The sequence below is a fragment of the Nycticebus coucang genome, chromosome 12 (assembly GCF_027406575.1).
Source record: "Nycticebus coucang isolate mNycCou1 chromosome 12, mNycCou1.pri, whole genome shotgun sequence".
NCBI lineage: Eukaryota > Metazoa > Chordata > Mammalia > Primates > Lorisidae > Nycticebus > Nycticebus coucang.
Window position 1 is genome coordinate 53599018 of NC_069791.1, and position 19639 is coordinate 53618656.

The 19639-nt window shown below is 49.5% G+C and overlaps 2 protein-coding genes across 6 annotated transcripts in view; one reads left to right on the forward strand and one right to left on the reverse strand.

Moving 5' to 3' along the window:
- The window catches only part of SCNN1A (sodium channel epithelial 1 subunit alpha), a 33361-nt gene extending 19419 nt beyond the window's left edge, over positions 1 to 13942 (forward strand). For 4 of the 5 annotated variants that reach the window (XM_053557813.1, XM_053557811.1, XM_053557815.1 and 1 more), the window contains exons 3-13: positions 1912 to 2179; positions 3188 to 3378; positions 6769 to 6872; positions 7199 to 7362; positions 7726 to 7827; positions 8040 to 8157; positions 11358 to 11436; positions 11562 to 11619; positions 11753 to 11856; positions 12003 to 12078; positions 12546 to 13942. In XM_053557813.1, coding sequence (XP_053413788.1) covers positions 1912 to 2179; positions 3188 to 3378; positions 6769 to 6872; positions 7199 to 7362; positions 7726 to 7827; positions 8040 to 8157; positions 11358 to 11436; positions 11562 to 11619; positions 11753 to 11856; positions 12003 to 12078; positions 12546 to 12926 — 1645 coding nt within the window. In that variant the 3' untranslated portion in view covers positions 12927 to 13942. The remainder of the gene's footprint in view (positions 1 to 1911; positions 2180 to 3187; positions 3379 to 6768; positions 6873 to 7198; positions 7363 to 7725; positions 7828 to 8039; positions 8158 to 11357; positions 11437 to 11561; positions 11620 to 11752; positions 11857 to 12002; positions 12079 to 12545) is intronic. The other variant, XM_053557812.1, reaches the window with a different exon arrangement.
- PLEKHG6 (pleckstrin homology and RhoGEF domain containing G6) overlaps positions 1 to 19639 on the reverse strand; it is a 158918-nt gene that overhangs the window by 104683 nt on the left and 34596 nt on the right. The gene's annotated exons all lie outside the window — the stretch shown is intronic.

Sequence of the window (19639 nt, forward strand, 5' to 3'; positions counted from 1 at the left end):
TTGCCTCAGCCTCCTGAGTAGCTGGGACTACAGGCACCCACCACAATGCCCAGCTAGTTTTAGTGATGGGGGTCTCCCTCTGGCTCAGGCTGCTCTCAAACCTGTGGAGCTCAGGTAATCCATCTTGCCTCAGCCTCCCAGAGTGCTAGGATTACAGGTGTGAGCCACTTCACCCACTGAATAATATTACTATGAACATTTGTATGCAATTTTTTGTGTAGGTATATGTTTCATTTCTCTTATGAGTGGAATTAATAGGATATGTGTTTAACCTTTTGAGGAACTTTTAGGTTGCTTTTCAATATGGTTGTATCTTTTTACAATACTGGTTGTAGTAGGGGTGAAGCGATCTTTTAAAAATGTTTGTCCATAAGAGTGCCTACTGAATAGGGTTGTTGTAGGAACTGTTAGTTAGATATTTCTTTCTTTTACAAGAAAATTTTGCCTACCCCAAGGTCAAGGAAAACATCTTCCATCTTCTAGAGCACTCATGATTCTGAATTTTATGTTTAGGTTTATGATCCACCTTGAATTAATTTTTGTGTATAGAATAAGGTAGAGATTGAAGATCTTTTTGCCCTCATACAGAATCCAGTTGTTCCAGCATAATCTATTACATTTAAAAATTTTTTACAATGAATTGAATCAGTGCGTTGGTCAAATCACCATATGGTAGGTTTATTTTTGGACTCTGTTCCATTGATCTCTTCTTACTAAGAACCTTGCCATTTTGGTTACTGTGGCCTATAGTAAATATTAAAGTCAGGTGGAATAAATCTTCCAACTTGGCCTTTCTCCAATTTTTTTTTTTTTTTTGTCTATTTTATGTTCTTGCATTTCCATATACATTTTGAACTGGCCTGTCAATTTCTTAAAAAAAAAAAACTTGTGAAATATTGGTAGGGATTGTGTTGAATCTTAAGATTGATTCAGGAGACATCAGCTATATTGAGTTTCTGATCCCCGAACATGTATGTCTATTTATTTTGGTCTTTGATCTCTTTTTGCAGGGATTTCTATAGTTTTCAGTGTAGAGGTTCTTGTACATCTTTTGCTAGATTTGTTCCTAGGTATTTGATGTTTTTTATGCTATTTAATATGGTGTTGTTTTGTGCTATCATATTCCAGTTTTTTCTTGCTGGTAGATAGAAATACAATTAATTTTTGTATATTGGTTTTGCAAACATGTTCAATTTATTAAGCCTAGATCTTTGTTTTATTTGGTATCTAAGACCCTGCTACTCTGGACTTTCATGTTGGGGACGGTAATAGAGAGGAAGCAATGTGAGGATTTATACTGAATATTGTTTTTTTTGTGTGTGTTTGGGCCACACTTCAAACTCATTACAACTCACTCTTTGGGAGAAGGGGGTGGGGGTGGTTTCAGCATCTGGTATTTTTAGAGTTCCTGGGGCGGTCCTAAAAGTGTAGTTGAGAACCCTAGACTGAGGTGTTCAGTGGCAGACAAGTCCACCTACCCCTCACCTGAGGAGATCAGGGCAGGAAGACCTGGGTACCGCAGTCCCTAGGAGCATAGGAGTGTCGTGGGCCCAGGCCGAGGCCCCCCACTCCTTCCCGCGTGGGGAAAGTGGAAAAGGTCAGCAAGTTCCGGTGAGTGGGAGGAGAGCGCCCCACAGACAGGCGCCTCCTGCCTTTCTCTTTCAATAAACAGGCTGCAATAAATGCCGTTACGCCTGGGCTTGTTGTCGACTCCATTTCCCCCACGGACACACCTGTCTACACCCTGCCCCACGTCGGGGCGTTTCCCTGAGGACACCAGAGCAGTCCTCCTCAGGCTTCTCCGGGATGAATAGACCTCACTGGTTACAGATGAAGAGAATGAGGCCAGAGGGTCCAGGGATTTGCGCGAGGCCGCTCCCAGTCCGACTCTTTTCCCGTCGTCTCTTTCAGGTATACCGAAATTAAAGGGGAGCTGGAGGAGTTGGACCGCATCACAGAGCAGACGCTCTTTGACCTGTACAAATACAACGCCTCCAACACCATCGTGACCCATGCGCGGGGCCGGCGCGATCTCCGGGAGACTCTGCCGCACCCCTTGCAGCGCCTGCAGGCCCCGCCCCCGCCTCAAGGGGCGCGCCGAGCTCGCCGCGCGGCCTCCAGCGTGCAGGACAACAACCCCCAGGTGGACTGGAAGGACTGGAAGATCGGCTTCCAACTGGTAAGGCCCGCCCCCTGCCCGGAGGGCCCCGCCCCTCCAGAACGTCGCCCCCTGCCGGGGCCCCGCCCCGCCGGGACTCCGCTCGGTCTCCGAACTCCTCCATGTAGGAGGAGGCCGGCAAAAATATGAGTGAGCGAGTAAATAAATAAATATAAACCAAATACTTAAAATAACACTTCTTGGTGCTTCAGCCTGTGGGGTCTCCTCGCTGGAGGCCAGTATGTTTAAGCGGCAGGAAGTCAAATCTGTGGTGGAAAATGCACGTTTCTAAATTTCAGTCCCTACTGGGTGGGACACAGTTGGGACACTCCAGTGCGAGGGAGAACTGAGCTGACAGCCTATGGTGGAGAATAAAGAGACAGTAAAAAGGGAGACAATGTTTAAAAAATATACAAAAATAAAAGGGAGAGGGGGGCGCCCGTAGCTCAGTGGATAGGGCGACAGCCACATACACCAAGCTAAACAACAATGACAACTGCAACAACAACAAAAAGTAGCGGTCTTTGTGGCGGGCGCCTGTGGTCCCAACCACTTGGGAGGCTGAGGCAAGAGAATCGCTTAAGTCTAAGAGTTTGAAGTTGCTGTGAGCTGTGACGCAACAGCACTCTACCCAGGGTGACATAGTAAGACTCTGTCTCAAAAAAAATAATAAATAAAATAAATAAAAATAAATAAATAAATAAAAGGGAGAGTAAGAGGAAGTGGGAGGGAGGTCCTGAAATAGTGAGAGTGGAGTTCCAGGTCCAGCTCTGTTTCTTGGACAAACGTTTTGGTCCCTTAATCTGTCTATGAACCGGGGCTCTATAAAAGAGCCCCCTGGCCTACCACACCCTTAATCCCATGCTCTCCTGGTGCATGCTCCTGGGGACTTACGTCCTAACCCATTCCTGGCTCCTGATCCCCATCAGTCCTCAGAACCCCAGACCATTCATTCTTCAACCCTGGTCCCATCCAGCTGCCTACCTGCTGTTGCTAGCCCACCTCTGATGTTCTTGTCTCTCTGTCCAGTGCAACCAGAACAAATCAGACTGCTTCTACCAGACCTACTCGTCAGGGGTGGATGCTGTGAGGGAGTGGTACCGCTTCCACTACATCAACATTCTGTCAAGACTGCCAGACACCCTGCCTTCTCTGGAGGAGGACCTGCTGGGCAACTTCATCTTTGCCTGCCGCTTCAACCAGGTGTCCTGCAATGAGGCGTGAGTTGTCCTGCTGGGCTCAGCTCTCTGTATGGGGCGGCTTTCCTGGGTCAGCCTGAAACCCTGTATCGGTACAGCCCAGGAAATACTTGTTGACTAAATAAATGCTTGCCAGAAAAGCCCAGGCCTCAGGTCCACACCCCTTCCCTGTGCTCACCATGCACTGCTGGGTCTAAGTGAAGCAGCCCCAGATGGATGCCCTGGGAAGATGAGGGCTAGAGGTCTGACTTTGAGAAACCAAACCCTGGCCGGGTTCAGTGGCTTACCGGCTGAGATAGGTAGATTGTGGGCAGCGCCTGTGGCTCAGCGGGTAGGGCGCCGGTCCCATATGCCGGAGGTGGCGGGTTCAAACCCAGCCCCGGCCAAAAAAAAAAAAAAAAAAAAAGAGATAGGTAGATTGTTATTGTTTTTTTCTTTTTTTTTGAGACAGAATCTCACTTGGTCGCCCTTGGTAGAGTGCTGTGGCGTCTTAGCTCACAGCAACCTCAATCTCTTGGGTTCAAGTGATCCTCTTGTCTCAGCCTCCCAAGTAGTTGGGACTACAGGCACCCACCACAATGCCTGGCTATTTTCAGAGATGGGTCTCACTCTTGCTTAAGCTGTCTTGAACTCCTGAGTTCAAGGGAGCTCCTTCTTTGGACTCCCAAAGTGCTAGATTTATAGGTGTGAGCCACTGTGTCTGGCCATAACCTGGGTGGTTATAACCACCCTTTAACTTATCTTTCTGCCCCTAAAGTTTCCCTTCATTCTGAAACTACAAGAAGCTTCGTATTTCACTATTCTTACTTCACTTCAGTGTATTTGACTATTCCAGTTCGTCCTGTTTAAAATCCTCCAGTGTCGGGGCGGCGTCTGTGGCTCAGTGAGTAGGGCGCCAGCCCCATATGCTGAGGGTGGCGGGTTCAAACCCAGCCCCGGCCAAACTGCAACAACAACAACAACAAAAAAAAAATAGCCGGGCGCCTGTAGTCCCAGCTGCTCGGGAGGCTGAGGCAAGAGAATCGCGTAAGCCTAAGAGTTAGAGGTTGCTGTGAGCCATGTGACGCTGTGGCACTCTACCCGAGGGCCACGGCACTCTACCCGAGCGCGGTACAGTGAGACTCTGTCTCTACAAAAAAAAATAAATAAATAAAAATAAAATCCTCTGGGCGGCACCTGTGGCTCAGTCGGTAAGGCGCCGGCCCCATATACCGAAGGTGGCGGGTTCAAACCCGGCCCCGGCCAAACTGCAACCAAAAAATAGCCGGGCGTTGTGGCGGGCGCCTGTAGTCCCAGCTACTCGGGAGGCTGAGGCAAGAGAATCGCTTAAGCCCAGGAGTTGGAGGTTGCTGTGAGCCGTGTGAGGCCAGGGCACTCTACTGAAGGCCATAAAGTGAGACTCTGTCTCTACAAAAAAAAAAAAAAAAATAAAAATAAAATCCTCTGGTGTCGGGCGGCGCCTATGGCTCAGTCGGTAAGGCGCCGGCCCCATATACCGAGGGTGGCGGGTTCAAACCCGGCCCCCGTCAAACTGCAACCAAAAAAAAAATAGCCGGGCGTTGTGGCGGGCGCCTGTAGTCCCAGCTACTCGGGAGGCTGAGGCAAGAGAATCGCTTAAGCCCAGGAGTTGGAGGTTGCTGTGAGCTGTGTGAGGCCACAGCACTCTACTGAGGGCCATAAAGTGAGACTCTGTCTCTACAAAAAAAAAAAAAAAAATCCTCCAGTGTCTCTCATTGCTTTCAGAATCAAGTTGAAGTTCCTTGGTGTGGCTTTCTCACCTTCTCCCCCATATCCTCAACCCTTTGCTCTCCCCATAAAGCTTTGGGTTCTTTTTATTTTTATTTTTGAGACAGAATCTCACTTTGATACCCAGGTTAGAATACTGTGGTGTCAGCCTAGCTTGTAGCAACCTTGAATTCCTGGGTTCAAATGATCCTCCTCCTTCAGGCTCCCAAGTAACTGGGATTATAAGTGCCGACCATGCTATCTGGCTAATTCTTCTATTTTTAGTAGAGGCAGGTCTCACTCTTGCTCAAGCTGGCCTTAAACTCCTGAGCTCGAGGGATCTCTCTGCCTTGGCCTCCCAGAATTCTAGGATTACAGGCGTGAGCCATTCCCCTCTCCCAGTGAGGGGCTCACAGGCCCTTCAGGACTAGCCTCTTTTTTAGTCCCTCCCTATATCCAATCTGAGCTCTAGAAGTGCTGACTTCGCAGCATATCCTGGAAGGTGCAGTATCTCATGCCTCTGTCTTTGTTCTTCAAGGCCAATGGAATATTGCAGATCATCTAGTTCTAATATCCTCATTTTATAAATGAGGAGAATGGGCTTAGAACAAGAATTGCTGAGGGCCATTCAACCTGAACCCCTCACCTTATCTCTGGCTGGCTTTCTTCTCCCTCTTCTCTTCATTCATCCTCTGCCTGTCACAGCCTAGAGCCCCCCTGCCTCTTCTGCCTGCTCCATCTGCCAGCTCCAAGATGGCAGGGTAGCAGAACACAGGTGTCCTCTATACCATGTGGATTCTTGCTACAATCCCACACAGCTTCCCTGTTGTGGGACCTGTGATTTGTTGTCAAATCATATTCCTACTGCAGTAGTATTGCCTTTGTGAGTGGTATTATCTTCCTTATCCCAAAACTGTCGCAGATCAGCTTTGGACTTAATGAGTCTGAGACATGTGAACCAAGAATCTTCTGGAAGCACTTGACCTCATGCTTGCTCTGGGATCTGATCTTTCCCCCATAGCTACCTGTTTGCTGCTGGGCTCACTCATTCCCCTAATTCTTTTCCCCTTCCATTGCTCTGTTTCATTCACTCACTCATTCAATAATTATCTGTTAACTAAAAATACCTGTGTCTCCTGTATGCCAGGAACTATGCACCTAGCCCAGAGCTGAAAGAGAGATGAATGCGATATGACTCCTGTCCTGGAGGAGGTCACAGTCCTGATGGGGAACAAGATTTAGAAAGTGAGAAGTTAGAGACACAGCTAGAGTCTTTACTATCTAACACAACCACGTGAGAGAGATCACAAGGTGGCACGTAATTTAAGGCCAGTGAGGTCAGTGAGGTCAGTGAGGTCAGATGGCCTGCTGGGAGGAACCTGGGCTAGAAGGTAGATGACGAGGTCCATCGTCACTGTTTGTGTAACCTTGGGCCAGCTGCATGGCGTCTCTGCACCCTGGCTTCCTCTTCTGTTGTGTGGGGATGAGGCTCTCCCAGGCCATTGTTGGAGTGACTGAGGGACCATGGGTAAAGCTCCAGGTCAGGAAACAGGGGGCTCCGAAAGGCACATATCAGTCCTGTCCCGCAGGAGTTCAGGGGGAAAAGCGGTCCCACTGCTTCCTCTCCCTGCTCCCCGACTTCCTGCACTTTCCTCGGTGACCCTACCCCCTCTCTCTCTTAATAAGGAATTACTCTCACTTCCACCACCCTGTGTACGGGAACTGCTACACTTTCAATGACAAGAACAACTCCAACCTCTGGATGTCTTCCATGCCTGGGGTCAGCAATGGTGAGCAGCTTCCTGTCCCCTCCGCAGCTGCCCCCTGCCTCAGCCCCACCTACATTAACTCACCTTCAGCTTAGCCCCAGAGGTACTTTGTGCCTCTCTCTGTCCTAGGAGGAGTCTTTTCTGCTCTTTCTTCCCCATGGGCTCTGTGTGTCCTCTGTCTTCCTCCTGCCCTGGAATCCAGCTCAGGGGTTGCCAGGACCCTCTGCAGGTCTTCTTGGCCTCCCTCCCTGTGGAGTATTAGAGCAGGAAAGGGTGACAGGGAGAGTGGGTTTCCACCCTGACTTTTCTCTAGGACCCTCCCAGCTCTGCTCCCCTCGCATCCCCAGGTCTGTCCCTGATGCTGCGCACAGAGCAGAACGACTTCATTCCCCTGCTGTCCACGGTGACGGGGGCCCGAGTGATGGTGCACGGGCAGGATGAGCCTGCCTTTATGGATGACGGTGGCTTTAACTTGCGGCCTGGTGTGGAGACCTCCATCAGCATGACGAAGGCAAGGCTGCTCCTTGGGGGAACAGAGGGAGAGCCCAGGTTGGAGGGGGCATGGGAGATTGGAAGGGGTGGTCTTGAGCCTGTGCACTCAGGGGCAAGAGGGCTGGCATTGAGGAGCCAGGCCCTGAGGAGGGACTCTGGGGTGGGAAGTGCTGAGGAGGGCTCAGGGCATGCCTAGAATGCTCTGGGTCCTGGAAATTAGCACTGTGTGGACACTGAGGGCTGATGGGGCATCTATTAAGGTGGTGAGGCAGATGGGGGGCCAACAGTGTGTGAGATATAATCTGGGCCTGGGGTTGGACCGAGAGTCCAGGCAGAGGCTTGGGCCACTTGCTCTGACCTCTTGGTGTATATGGGTTCACAGGAAGCTTTGGACAGACTTGGGGGCGATTATGGTGACTGTACCAAGAACGGCAGTGACGTCCCTGTCAAGAACCTTTACAGCCCTTCCAAGTATACACAGCAGGTGAGGCCCAACCTGTTTCTAAGGCACCTGTCTCCCAGGCCTGCATTGGTCAGTTGTCAAAGCTGGAGGGTGTGTGTGTTTGTGTGCGATTCAGAGGGAAGTTGGGGGAGGTGGAAAGAGGATGGAGTCTCAACTGAAAGAACTGCTTGCCCTTCTGGGCCCCTTCAGGGCTGTGATAGGCCTGAACGCCTGCTTTTCACTCTCCCCTCCAGGTGTGTATCCACTCCTGCTTCCAGGAAAGCATGATCAGGCAGTGTGGCTGCGCCTACATCTTCTATCCACGGCCCCGGGACGTGGAGTACTGCGACTACAGGAAGCACAATTCCTGGGGTGCGATTCTGAGGAGCCCCTACCCTACCCCACTACTCAGGATTCCCCTCTTCCCCCAGGAGCTTGCTCCTCCCTGCCTGGGGATGGTTTCTGGCTCCACTGTTCCAGAGCAGTCGTCCTCCTCACTCTTGTTTCTGCCTCTCTCATTTTTCCTCTCCCTCTCTGTCTGTCTAACTTCTTCCCTCTCAATGTTTCTTTCTCTGTTTGTTTTGGCTTTTGTGTGTTTGTCAAGAAATCGCCTCATTTAAAAATAACCTGCAGTATAAGGAAGGAAGAGCATGTGAGAAAATCTCTAGCTCCGAGCTCTGCCTACAGAGCCCCACTCAGGCCCTGGAGTGCTTGGCAGGGCTGGCTCCTGGGGGGCTGGGTGGGGTGCAGGACATCTCACTGGGGCTCAGGAAGAAAATAATTAGAAGTTGTATATGGGTCAGGCACGGTGGCTCACGCCTATAATCCTAGCACTCTAGGAGGCTGAGGTGGGTGGATCACCTGAGCTTAGAAGTTCGAGAGACCAGCCTGAGCAAGTGTGAGACCCTGACTCTAAAAATAGCCAGGCGTTGTGGTGGATGCCTGTAGTCCCAGCTACCAGGAGGCTGAGACAACAGGATCACTTGAGCCCAAAAGTTTGAGGTTGCTGTCTCCAAAAAAAAAAAAAAAAAGAAGAAGTTTTATATGTCTATATCATTCCTTCACACTTTCTTTCTTAAGTATATTTTAGAATGAATGTACTATTCAGTAGAAGAGGCATGTAATTTATAAACCAAATACATACACTGGACTTGCTAATTTAAGAATTTTTTTTACCTGGGGGAGGACATAATCAAAAACGATTGGAGAGCACTGCATTTTCCTTATCCTGGTTTAAGAGTAGACAAATCTCTTTCCTTTCAGCTATAGTTAAGCTATTCAGCAGGGAAGCTGTGTATTGGGAAGCTGAGGGAAAAAGAATCCCAGCAAGAAAGCACAAAAGCTCCAAGGGTGTGCGTTCTGGAAGCCAGTGGTCTTGTCTGGCATGGTCAGTTCCTCCCCCCAACCCACATTTCCTCCTCTCGATTGCTGGAGGTGACCCAGCTGTAGGGACTGCAGACACAGAGGCCCCATGGGCTGTGGAATGCCACTTCCCCAGGGTAGTGTCTATCCTGCCTTTATTCTGCCTGTGTTGATCTTTTTACTCCTCCCTTTCCTGGACCTGCTATGCAGTGTTCTCTACTCCCCTGTGCTTTCAAGTTGTGGACTCCTGGCTTCTCCTTTCCAGGCTGTGCACAGGACATCTGAGCATAGGGGTAGGGGGGTACTGTCCTCTACTCCTCCCTACCCCCAAATAATTATGTCTAAGTTGTTGTGAGTTTGAAGATCTGTGAGGGAAAAGTAATAAAATTGATTGCTAAGTTGTGAGGATGAGGGAGAGAACAAGGGCTGAAAGCAGACTGCTGAGTGACCAGGGGCTTACTTCCCAGCTGCTTCCAGTCTTCCTAAGTGACGACCTCCAGTTCTGGGAGATGGAGGCATGTGGATCTGAAATGACATAGGACTTTGAACCGATTACTGCAAGTGGCGAAAGTGACAAAATAACCTCACTTGGAACTTGGGAAAGAGGAGGAGGAAGGGAATCCATAATCCCATTATTGTTTTTGGTAATAGCTTTGTTAAGATGATTTATATCCTCTAAATTTTACCCATTTAAAGTGTAACGTTTCATTTTAGTATTTAGTAATTTTCAGCGTTTAGTTGTAGATTTTAAATAGTCCCAGAGTTGTGCAACCACCACAATCAATTTTAGAATATTTTATTGCTCCCAAAAGGAACTTTGTATCTATTAGCAGTTTCTAAGCTCCGCTCCCCTCCCCTTCAACTGCCAGCTCCTGGCAACCACTGACTTACTTTCTGTCTTTATACCTAGTAGATTGGCCTAGTCTGGATGTTTCACATAGATGGAATCTGACAATATGTGGCTGGCTTCTTTCCCCTTACCATAATATTTTCAAGATTCATCTAGGCTGTAGAGTATATAGGTCACCACGAAGGTGTTGAAACGGACTGTGTTATGGTCCATTTCACTTCCAAGAAACAGTCCACAGCGTCCCTTCTGACTCACCCCTACAAATCTCAACTTGCTCAGCGTATCGGTGTAGCTGGGAGGGCTTCATTTGTTTTAGTCCACATGGATTTTACATTTCTTGATTTTTGTGTATCTCAAAACTTTCATAGTGACCCACATATTGCTACTTCATTTGATTTTATGGCTGAATAATATTCCATTGTATGGATACATTTAGTTTACCCACTTATCAATTGATGGACATTTGGGTAGGTTGTACTTTGTGCTTATTGTTGATTATGCTGCTGTGAACATTTGTGTACAAGATTTTTTTGTGGATATATGTTCTCAGTTCTCTTGGGTGTACATCTAGGAGTAGAATTGCCAGGTAACTCTATGCTTAACCTTTGTGAAGAGCTGCCGGACTGTTTTCCAAAGTGATTGTACTTTCCCAGAAGTAGCATACGAAGTTTCTGGTTTCTCCACATCCTTGGCCGTTCTGGTTGTCTTTTTTAATAATAGCCATCCTAATGAGGATGAAGTATCTCATTGTGTTTTAATCCCCTTATCCTTACACTATAGTTGTTCCCATTTTTCTTTCTGACTTTAAGTGTTTGCCGTATCCTACATGGGTGTATCCTGTTTTTTTTTTTTTTTCCACCTTCCTGACTTAGCTTAATTTCAAAAACTGTTTTGAAATTAACAGGTCAGGGCGGCGCCTGTGGCTCAGTGAGTAGGGCGCTGGCCCCATATGCCGAGGGTGGCGGGTTCAAACCCAGCCCCGGCCAAACTGCAACAAAAAAATAGCCGGGCGTTGTGGCGGGCGCCTGTAGTCCCAGCTGCTCGGGAGGCTGAGGCAAGAGAATCGCGTAAGCCCAAGAGTTAGAGGTTGCTGTGAGCCGTGTGATGCCACGGCACTCTACCCGAGGGCGGTACAGTGAGACTCTGTCTCTACAAAAAAAAAAAAAAAAAAGAAATTAACAGGTCATTGGTCGTTTCCTTAATCTCAAAAACGTTTTAGCTGCTGACACCCATGAGCAAGGCATCATGGTAATGCTGATGCCCTTATAAAGTGGGAGCCCAGGGATCTTGTGAGAGCTCTTTGGTGGGGTGGAGAAAACTGAGGTGCCCTCAGAGAACTGGCACCTCTCTGTGCCCACAGGCTACTGCTACTATAAGCTTCAGGTTGACTTCTCCTCGGACCGCCTGGGCTGTTTTACCAAGTGCCGGAAGCCATGTAGGTGAGTGCCCCTTCCCTTGGGTGCGCACTGGGCAGCGGGTTGCTTGTCTGGGTAGAATGCAGGTACCCAGCTAAGCCTTTGGCTGGGATTTCCACTCCAGCACTGAGCATCTTTCTCCTCCCCAGTGTAACCAGCTACCAGCTCTCTGCTGGTTACTCACGATGGCCCTCAGTGACCTCCCAGGTAAAGGGGGAAATGAGGAGGTGGGACACGTGCATGGGCGTGTAAGGCTGTGGGACACGTGCATGGGCGTGTAAGGCTGTGGCCTTCTCTGGGCAGTGTGTGTGTGTATTTGACCCAACTCTATCCCTGTAAGGCTGAAGAGTATCGGGGTGACCTTGGTGACATTCCCATTCTTTCCCAGGAATGGGTCTTCCAGATGCTATCCCGGCAGAACAATTATACCATCAACAATAAAAGGTCAGTGCTGTCCTGGTCCCAGCCCCAGAAAAGGAATTCTTGGGAGGGAAAACAGATCTGGGAGAGAGGAATCGATACAGTTGATTGGAGAAGTGTCCCAGAAGTTAACATTCCTCCCTTTCTTCCCCCTCTCCCTTATGCTAAAGAAATGGAGTTGCCAAACTCAACATCTTCTTCAAGGAGCTGAACTACAAAACCAATTCCGAATCTCCCTCTGTCACGGTAAATCCTACCTCATGGAGCCTGAGGTTCTCTGGGGGATTTTAGGGTGGATGTCAGGGAAAAGTAAAGGGTGCCCTTGTGGGGCCAGGGCATTTGGACATTGAAGGTAGGAGACCAAGGAAGAGGAGACAGGTGAGACTGGCGGGTTGGAAGCAGGAGCTTGACTGGGGTATGAGGTCTTTAGGGTGGTGGAGGAAAGGGTGTGCCAGATGCTGGTGGGCGACCCTTGAGACACATCTCTGGCTGTGGCCCAGTTGGCATTTCTCTCAGGTTGACACTGGCCTGGAGCTATGTGCTTCTAAGGGAGAGGGGTGGAAGCAAGGAGCCCAGGGCTGCTAAGAGGCTGAGAGGGGTTGGGGGTCCTCGGGGAGGAAGGGAGATGGCTTGGTCAGGAGGGATGGGGCTCCTCTGCCAGAGCCCAACCAGGTTTCTCTGCACTGTGGTCATGTGACTCTCCTCCCTCACAGATGGTCACCCTCTTGTCCAACTTGGGCAGCCAGTGGAGCCTGTGGTTTGGCTCCTCAGTGCTGTCTGTGGTGGAAATGGCCGAGCTCATCTTTGACCTCCTGGGCATCACGTTCCTCATGCTGCTCCGGAGGTTCCGAAGCCGATACTGGTCTCCAGGCCGAGGGGGCAGGGGTGCTCGGGAGGTGGCCTGCACTCCACCTTCCAACCTACCTTCCCGCTTCTGCCCCCACCCCACGTCCCCACCCTTGTCCCAACCAGGCCCTGTTCCCCTCCCAGCCTTGGCAGCCCCTCCCCCTGCCTATGCCACCCTGAGCCCCTGCATATCCCCAGCAGGCATGGCAGCTCCCAGCTCCTCTGCCTGTCCTCTAAGGGAGCCCTGAGAGGGGAGAGTGCTCCTCCCCTCAAGTCAGGTGCTCCCCTGGAGAAGAGGACCTGCTTTGGCTGTTACAGGATGTTTAGAATTTCCTCCCAGAGCCACTGACTGCCTTTGGTGTGGGGGAGGGAAGCAGAATGGGTGAGGAGCTCTGGAAGTTGCCCAGAGAACAATGGCTAATAAAGCTACCCAGAATTTCTTTGGCTCCTGCATACACCCCTTGTCCTGTCTCCGGACACTCTGATTTCCCTACCCAAGGCCCACAAGTCTCTTTTTCGCTCAGATTAGCCAAGCCAGACTTGGAGCTTTGACAAAGAACTTTTCCTAGGAAACGACCAATGACCTGAGCACAACACAGACAAGGGCACACAAAGGCATGTCCAGGTTTCCTGCACAATGGTGACTGAAGCCAGCCCCAGCAGGGCCTGGACATACTGCTTTCTAGTGACACAAGTGTCTGCTCCTCTTCTTGAACTTGGGTGGGGAACCCCACTCAAAAGCCCCCTTTGTTAGTTCTTGGGCAATTCCCCTTCCCACATGCCTTGGTGGGGGGTGCTGTAGTGAAGGATTGTCCATTCCCAGTCGGTCCCAGAATTCCTCTAGCCTCATACCCCATCCCCCACAGAACCATATCCTAGCTCCTCTGCCCTGTGTCTGCACATTTACTCAAGCTATTTCTTCAGCCTGAAAAGTGTGCCTTACCATCTCCTGGAAAACTCCTATGCATCCCTCAGAACCCTGCCTGCTCAGACACCATTACTTTTGTGAAAGCTTCTGCCCATCTTCCCTAGAATTGATCACTCCCCTATTCCCTGGGCTCCCATACCGTGTTACATACAACATCTGTGGGAGTGTTGATTTTGGATTATAGTTTCTTATTTGTGTCTGCCTCCCCAACTAAACTGTAAGCTCCTTGTGGTCAGGGCCTGAATCTTGTTCATTTATGTATGCTCCAGGTGTAGCCTAGTGTCCTGCTTGGAGCAAGTAGGCAGGTATTCAATAAATGTTTGTTGCATAAATGAATGTCTGGAGAGCTGAATGGAGCATGGGAAAGGGGAAAGGAAGGGATGCCCATCTCTGAGTCACTGCTCAGGCTGCTGGTAGGTCCTGGGCTGAGGGAGGGGAGAGACTCTCATGCCCCTTGGCTTCACCATGGAAGTGACCATGTTTCAAGGGCCTTAGGAGAGAGAAAGGAAGCAGTGCCTGTCTTTCTTTTCTTTTCTTTTTTTTTTTGTAGAGACAGAGTCTCACTTTATGGCCCTCGGTAGAGTGCCGTGGCCTCACACAGCTCACAGCAACCTCCAACTCCTGGGCTTAAGCGATTCTCTTGCCTCAGCCTCCCGAGTAGCTGGGACTACAGGCACCCGCCACAACGCCCGGCTATTTTTTGGTTGCAGTTTGGCCGGGGCCAGGTTTGAACCTGCCACCCTCGGTATATGGGGCCGGCGCCTTACCGACTGAGCCACAGGCGCCGCCCTCTTTTCTTTTTTTTTAAGAGACAGAGTCTCACTTTATTGCCCTCGGTAGAGTCACACAGCTCACAGCAACCTCCAACCCCTGGCAGGGGTCCTCAAACTACGGCCTGTGGGCCACATGAGACAATATGATTGTATTTGTTCCTGTTTTGTTTTTTTACTTCAAAATAAGATATGTGCAGTGTGCATAGGAATTTGTTCATAGTTTTTTTTTTTTTTTAAACTATAGTCTGGCCCTCCAACAGTCTGAGGGACAGTGAACTGGCCCCATGTTTAAAAAGTTTGAGGACCCCTGGCTTAGGTGATTCTCTTGCCTCAGCCTCCTGAGTAGCTGGGACTACACGCGCCTGCCACGCCTGGCTATTTTTTTGTTGCAGTTTGGCTGGAGCCAGGTTTGAACCTGCCACCCTCGGTATATGGGGCCAGTGCCCTACGCACTAAGCCACAGGCACTGCCCCTATGATTTCTTGTGGTGTTGGGGAAACTTACTTTCTCTAGTGTCTGAACCTTCCATTTCAACTTTTGTTACTATCCCTTTTTTTTCTGGTGTTTTTTTTTTTTTTTTTTTTTGAGACAGGGTCTCACTCTATTCCCTGGGTAGAGTTCAATAGAGTCACCATAGCTCACTGCAACCTCAGATTCAAGTGATCCTCCTGCTTCAGCTTCCCGAATAGCTGGGAATATAGGTGTGCACCACCATGCCTGGCTAGTTTTTCTATTTTTAGTAGAGGTGGGGGTCTCACTCTTGCTCAGGCTGGTCTCTTAACTCCTGAGCTCAAGCAATACTCCCACCTTCGTCTCCCAGAGTACTAGGACTGCAGGCATAAGCCACTGTGCCGGGTCTCACCATCACCGTTAATGCTATACTCCATTTGCTGAATCCCAGTCACCACCAGCTGCTACAGCTTGACCCTGATCTGCCCAACCCCTCCCCCATCAGATCAGCCGCCCAGGATTAGTAGGGGAGGGGGAGGTGTGGGCAGGTTTTTCCTGAAACTTGAAGCCTCCTATATTCTTATTTGTACTTCATCACAGTGAGGGGAACAGAGGGAATCCTCCCAGCTTTAATAAGGGAGAAATTGAGGTTCAAGGAGAGGCTGAGATATGTCTGAGTGGAACCCCAATTTTCTGATCCCAGATTTCTCCCTCACTCCAGCATCAGACCTGGAATCCAGAAGTAACCCTTTCTTATTGCCTATAGGGATTCTTCCCTTGTGGCCTTGCTCTTATTCCTTTTGATTATTTCTGCCTGTCCTAAAGAGCCAGAGGAGAAAGGGATTCTTGGAGAAAGAGCAATGAGGAGAAACAACTGGTGAAGGGAGCAGGGAGGTGGACAGGGTCATGACCAAGAACAATGCGATGGGATGGCTGCTGACTTCCCTTTCCTTGACTTGGGCTGATGAGAGGAAATGGTGGTGTCTCAAGTCTCCTCGGTTGGAGCCCTCAGGTGGAGCCTGCCCCTCGGTCTCTTCCTCAGCTCCCTCTCCCCTGGCTGGGGTGGGAGGACCTGCAGGGTGATTGCTATCATCTGCTGTCCACCCTGTGCCCCCTTTTCTTCTCTCCTGCCTTCATTTCCACCTGTAGGTGTTTCCTTATCTCCATTCGCTTGTCTGTGGGCTAATCTTGGATCCAGGGTTAGGAGTTAGAATCAGGGCGTTACAAATAAAAGGGTTTAAAGGCTGGGTGCAGTGGCTCGTGCCTGTAATCTCAGCATTCTGGGAGGCCAAGGCGGGCAGATGGCCTGAGCTCGTAAGTTTCAGAACAGCCTGAGCCAGAGTGAGACCCCATCTCTAAAAATAGCCAGGCATTGTGGTGGGTGCCTGTACTCCCAGCTACTCAGGAGGCTGAGGCGAGAGAATCTCGAGGTCAAGGGTCTGAGGTTGCTGTGAGCTATGACGCGATAGCACTCTACCTGGGGCAACAAAGTGAAACTTGGTCTCAAAAAAAAAAAAGGGAGGGGGGGAGGTTAAAGTTGCCTTATTATCTTTATCAGGCTTACTAAGTGAAATGACTGGCCTAAGTTCATAACTCTTACAGAACCAGCCTTGAACCCAAGACCCTGTGACTCACCTTGCCTCCCTCTGACACATAGTCTGAATGCCATGGTTTGTGCTAGAACTCATGTCACCTGAACTTGGAGTCCAGTGTGCCTTTGGGTTAAGTGCATGCCTGTGTATGTGTATGTGAGTGTGTGTGTGTGTGTGTGTGTTGGGGAATGCACCTGTGTGAGATGTGGTGGGGGAGGAAGGTCACCACTGTTTGAAGCTCTTTCCTTCACCTTTTGCCTCCCAAATCCTAAGAGCCAATTCTGTCACCCCTAGTCTGCCCCTCTCCTGTTCTCCATCTCTCCCCTTCTCTTTCACCAGGAGTTTTTCCTTCTTTCTTTCTTTTTTGTTTTGTTGCAGTTTTTGGCCGGGCCGGATTTGAACCTCCCTCCTCTGATATATGGGGCCAGCGCCCTACTCCTTGAGCCACAGGCGCTAATCCTCACCAGGAGTTTTTCTACCCCTGGGGAGATGATGATCTCATTCTCACCTCCTCTTGGAAACTAGTTAGCTTTGCGTATTCACCCACTTCTCAACATGTTTTCTTTTTCAAAAAAACTGAATTTTATTGAATAATTTAGAATTACATGTCTCAAAGCTTAAAACTTATCGAGTAAACACTTATCTTAAATATTGAAAAACATTCTCCTTTAGTGTCAGGCTATGTGTATGGCTTTGGCAGTTTGCATGGACTATTAGAAATTCCTTGTAACGTTAAAAATAGGATGTTGAAGTTGTTATTAATACACTACAACTAACATTGCTACCATTTGTTGAATGCTTCATATATGGCAAACACTTGGTTCATAATATATGCATTTAGTCATCAAACCATCTCTGTGAGGGGTACTGGCACATGTCCCCTTCTTCAGATGAGGAGCCTGAGGCTGTCCTGTACTTCATGTTGGAAATTTGCACTTTATTCTCCTTTATTCCCTGCTTCTTCAAGAGCCCTGCTTTTGGTCTGCTCCTGCTGAGGCTGGGGCCTCCCAGTGTTGGCAGTGAGTTCCTTCCTCTGTGAGTCCAGCGTTAGGCCTGCAGTTCTCCAGAAGCTCAGTGCTGGGAAGGGGGTATGGAGCAGAGCTGGGATGGGTGGGCACCTGACCTCCATTCTCATCTATAGGTGCTCTGCCCTCAGGATTACAGAGGGGAGACTGGGAAAAGCCAGAGAGGGTGGACTTGGGGCTGGGAGTCCAGCTCCAAGGCAGAAGGAGTGAAGAGCTTTGATTCCAAGTCAGAAAGCCGGAGGCCCTCCACTTTTGATCTCCCTGCATTTCTAGCAGCCTCAGTTGCTGGAGGCCCCCGGCTGGGCTGGGTATAGGGAAGGTCATTGCACCCAGAAGGTATGAATGAATGTTGTGCTCTTGTAGGATTCTCTTGGGAGATGTCCCTTATGAATGGGGATGGCATAACGCATCCAGAGCCAGGGTGTGAGGTCTAACCCAAAGGGACAGAGAAACAGAGGTGGTGCATCCCTCACAGCCCAAGGAGCTCTTGGACTAGAAGCCGAGAGTCTGGGGTTTTCTGCTGGGTCTGCCTCCTGCACATGTATATGTCTGGGCCTCAGACCTTCTCCTATCTGTAAAACAAGGGGCTTGTCTTGGCATCTGTAGCTCAGCAGCTAGGATGCCAGCCACATACACCAGAGCTGGTGGGTTCAAACCCAGCCCGGGCCTACCAAACAATAATGACAACTACAACCAAAAAATAGCCAGGCATTATGGTGGACAACTATAGTCCCAGCTACTTGGGAGGCTAAGGCAAGAGAATTGCTTAAGTCCAAGAGTTTGAGGTTGCTGTGAGCTGTGATGATACAGTACTCTACCAGGGTGACATAGTGGGACTCTGTCTCAAAAACAAAAAAACAAGGGGCTTGTAGGCCATCTCTAAAGTCAGTTCTGATTGATGCATCAGAATACTTGGGACATGGCTTGGCACCTGTGGCTCAAGCGGTTAAGGTACCAGCCACATACACCTGAGTTGGCAGGTTCGAATCCAGCCTGGGCCTGCCAAACAACAATGACAGCTGCAACCAAAAAATAACCAGGCGTTGTGGTAGGCACCTGTGGTCCCAGCTACTTGGGAAGCAGAGGCAGGAGAATCGCCTAAGCCCAGGAGGTGGAGGTTGCTGTGAGCTGTGATGCCACCACACTCTACCCAGTGTGACAGCTTGAGGCTCTGTCTCCAAAAAAAAGAATACTTGGGACAAGGACAATGGGAATGTACTAGTAATATCTGATGAAGATGTTTTTATTTCCAAAGCATTTTCATCAGTGCAGTCTCATTGATCCTCATGGCATCACTTTCCCAGTGCAGGTGGGGAGAAATTGTTATCCTCCCTCCCCCCGTTTACTAAATGAGGGAGGATGCGGTGGGAGGTGGCTCATGCCTGGCCTATAATCTTAGCACTCTGGGAGGCCAAGGCCGGTGGATTACCTGAGCTCACGAATTCGAGACCAGCCTGCACCAGAGCGAGACCCCCATCTCTAAAAATAGCCAGGCGCTGTGGCAGACACCTGTAGTCCCAGCTACTTAGGAGGCTGAGGCAAGTGAATCATTTAAGCCCAAGAATTTGAGGTTGCTGTGAGCTATGACACCATGGCAGTCTACTGTTGGCAACAAAGTGAGACTGTCCCCCCCCAAAAAAAATAAAAATAAAGAGAGAGAGAGGTTGTCTGATGTCCCACAGTCAGGCTTAGCAGCTGGGAACCCAGCCAGGCAGAAACTATATGAAAGCCAGGTGAGGGGAGGTGTGGACAGGGCAGACAGGCTTAGGACTTATTCTGAGGCTTCGGTTGGACAAGTAAATTCCCAAGAAAGTGGAAGATTAGGGGGCCAGCAGAGAACTCTGGTATAAAGGGAAGGGTTACTAAGAAATACTGAGTTCTTGTCGTGCAGAGACTTGTCTGTCCTATCTCATAAATCCTTATAGTACCCCCGTCCCCAGACAGGTAATCTCCATTTTGCAAATCGGAAAGCAGAAAGGTTAGATTATGTGTCCAAGACTTCTCAGCTGAAAAGTGGAGTCTGAACTGGAACCCAGTAATTTTGACTCCAAAACTCTGGATCTCTTTCCATTGCTGCTCCATGTGGGCAAGGCCAGTGATAGGGGAGCGGGCAGGGGACTTGCTGCAATGTGGTGCTTGGCTGGATGTCAGATTAGTGGGTTTGGGGCACAGGCAGCTGGCTCTGGACTCCTG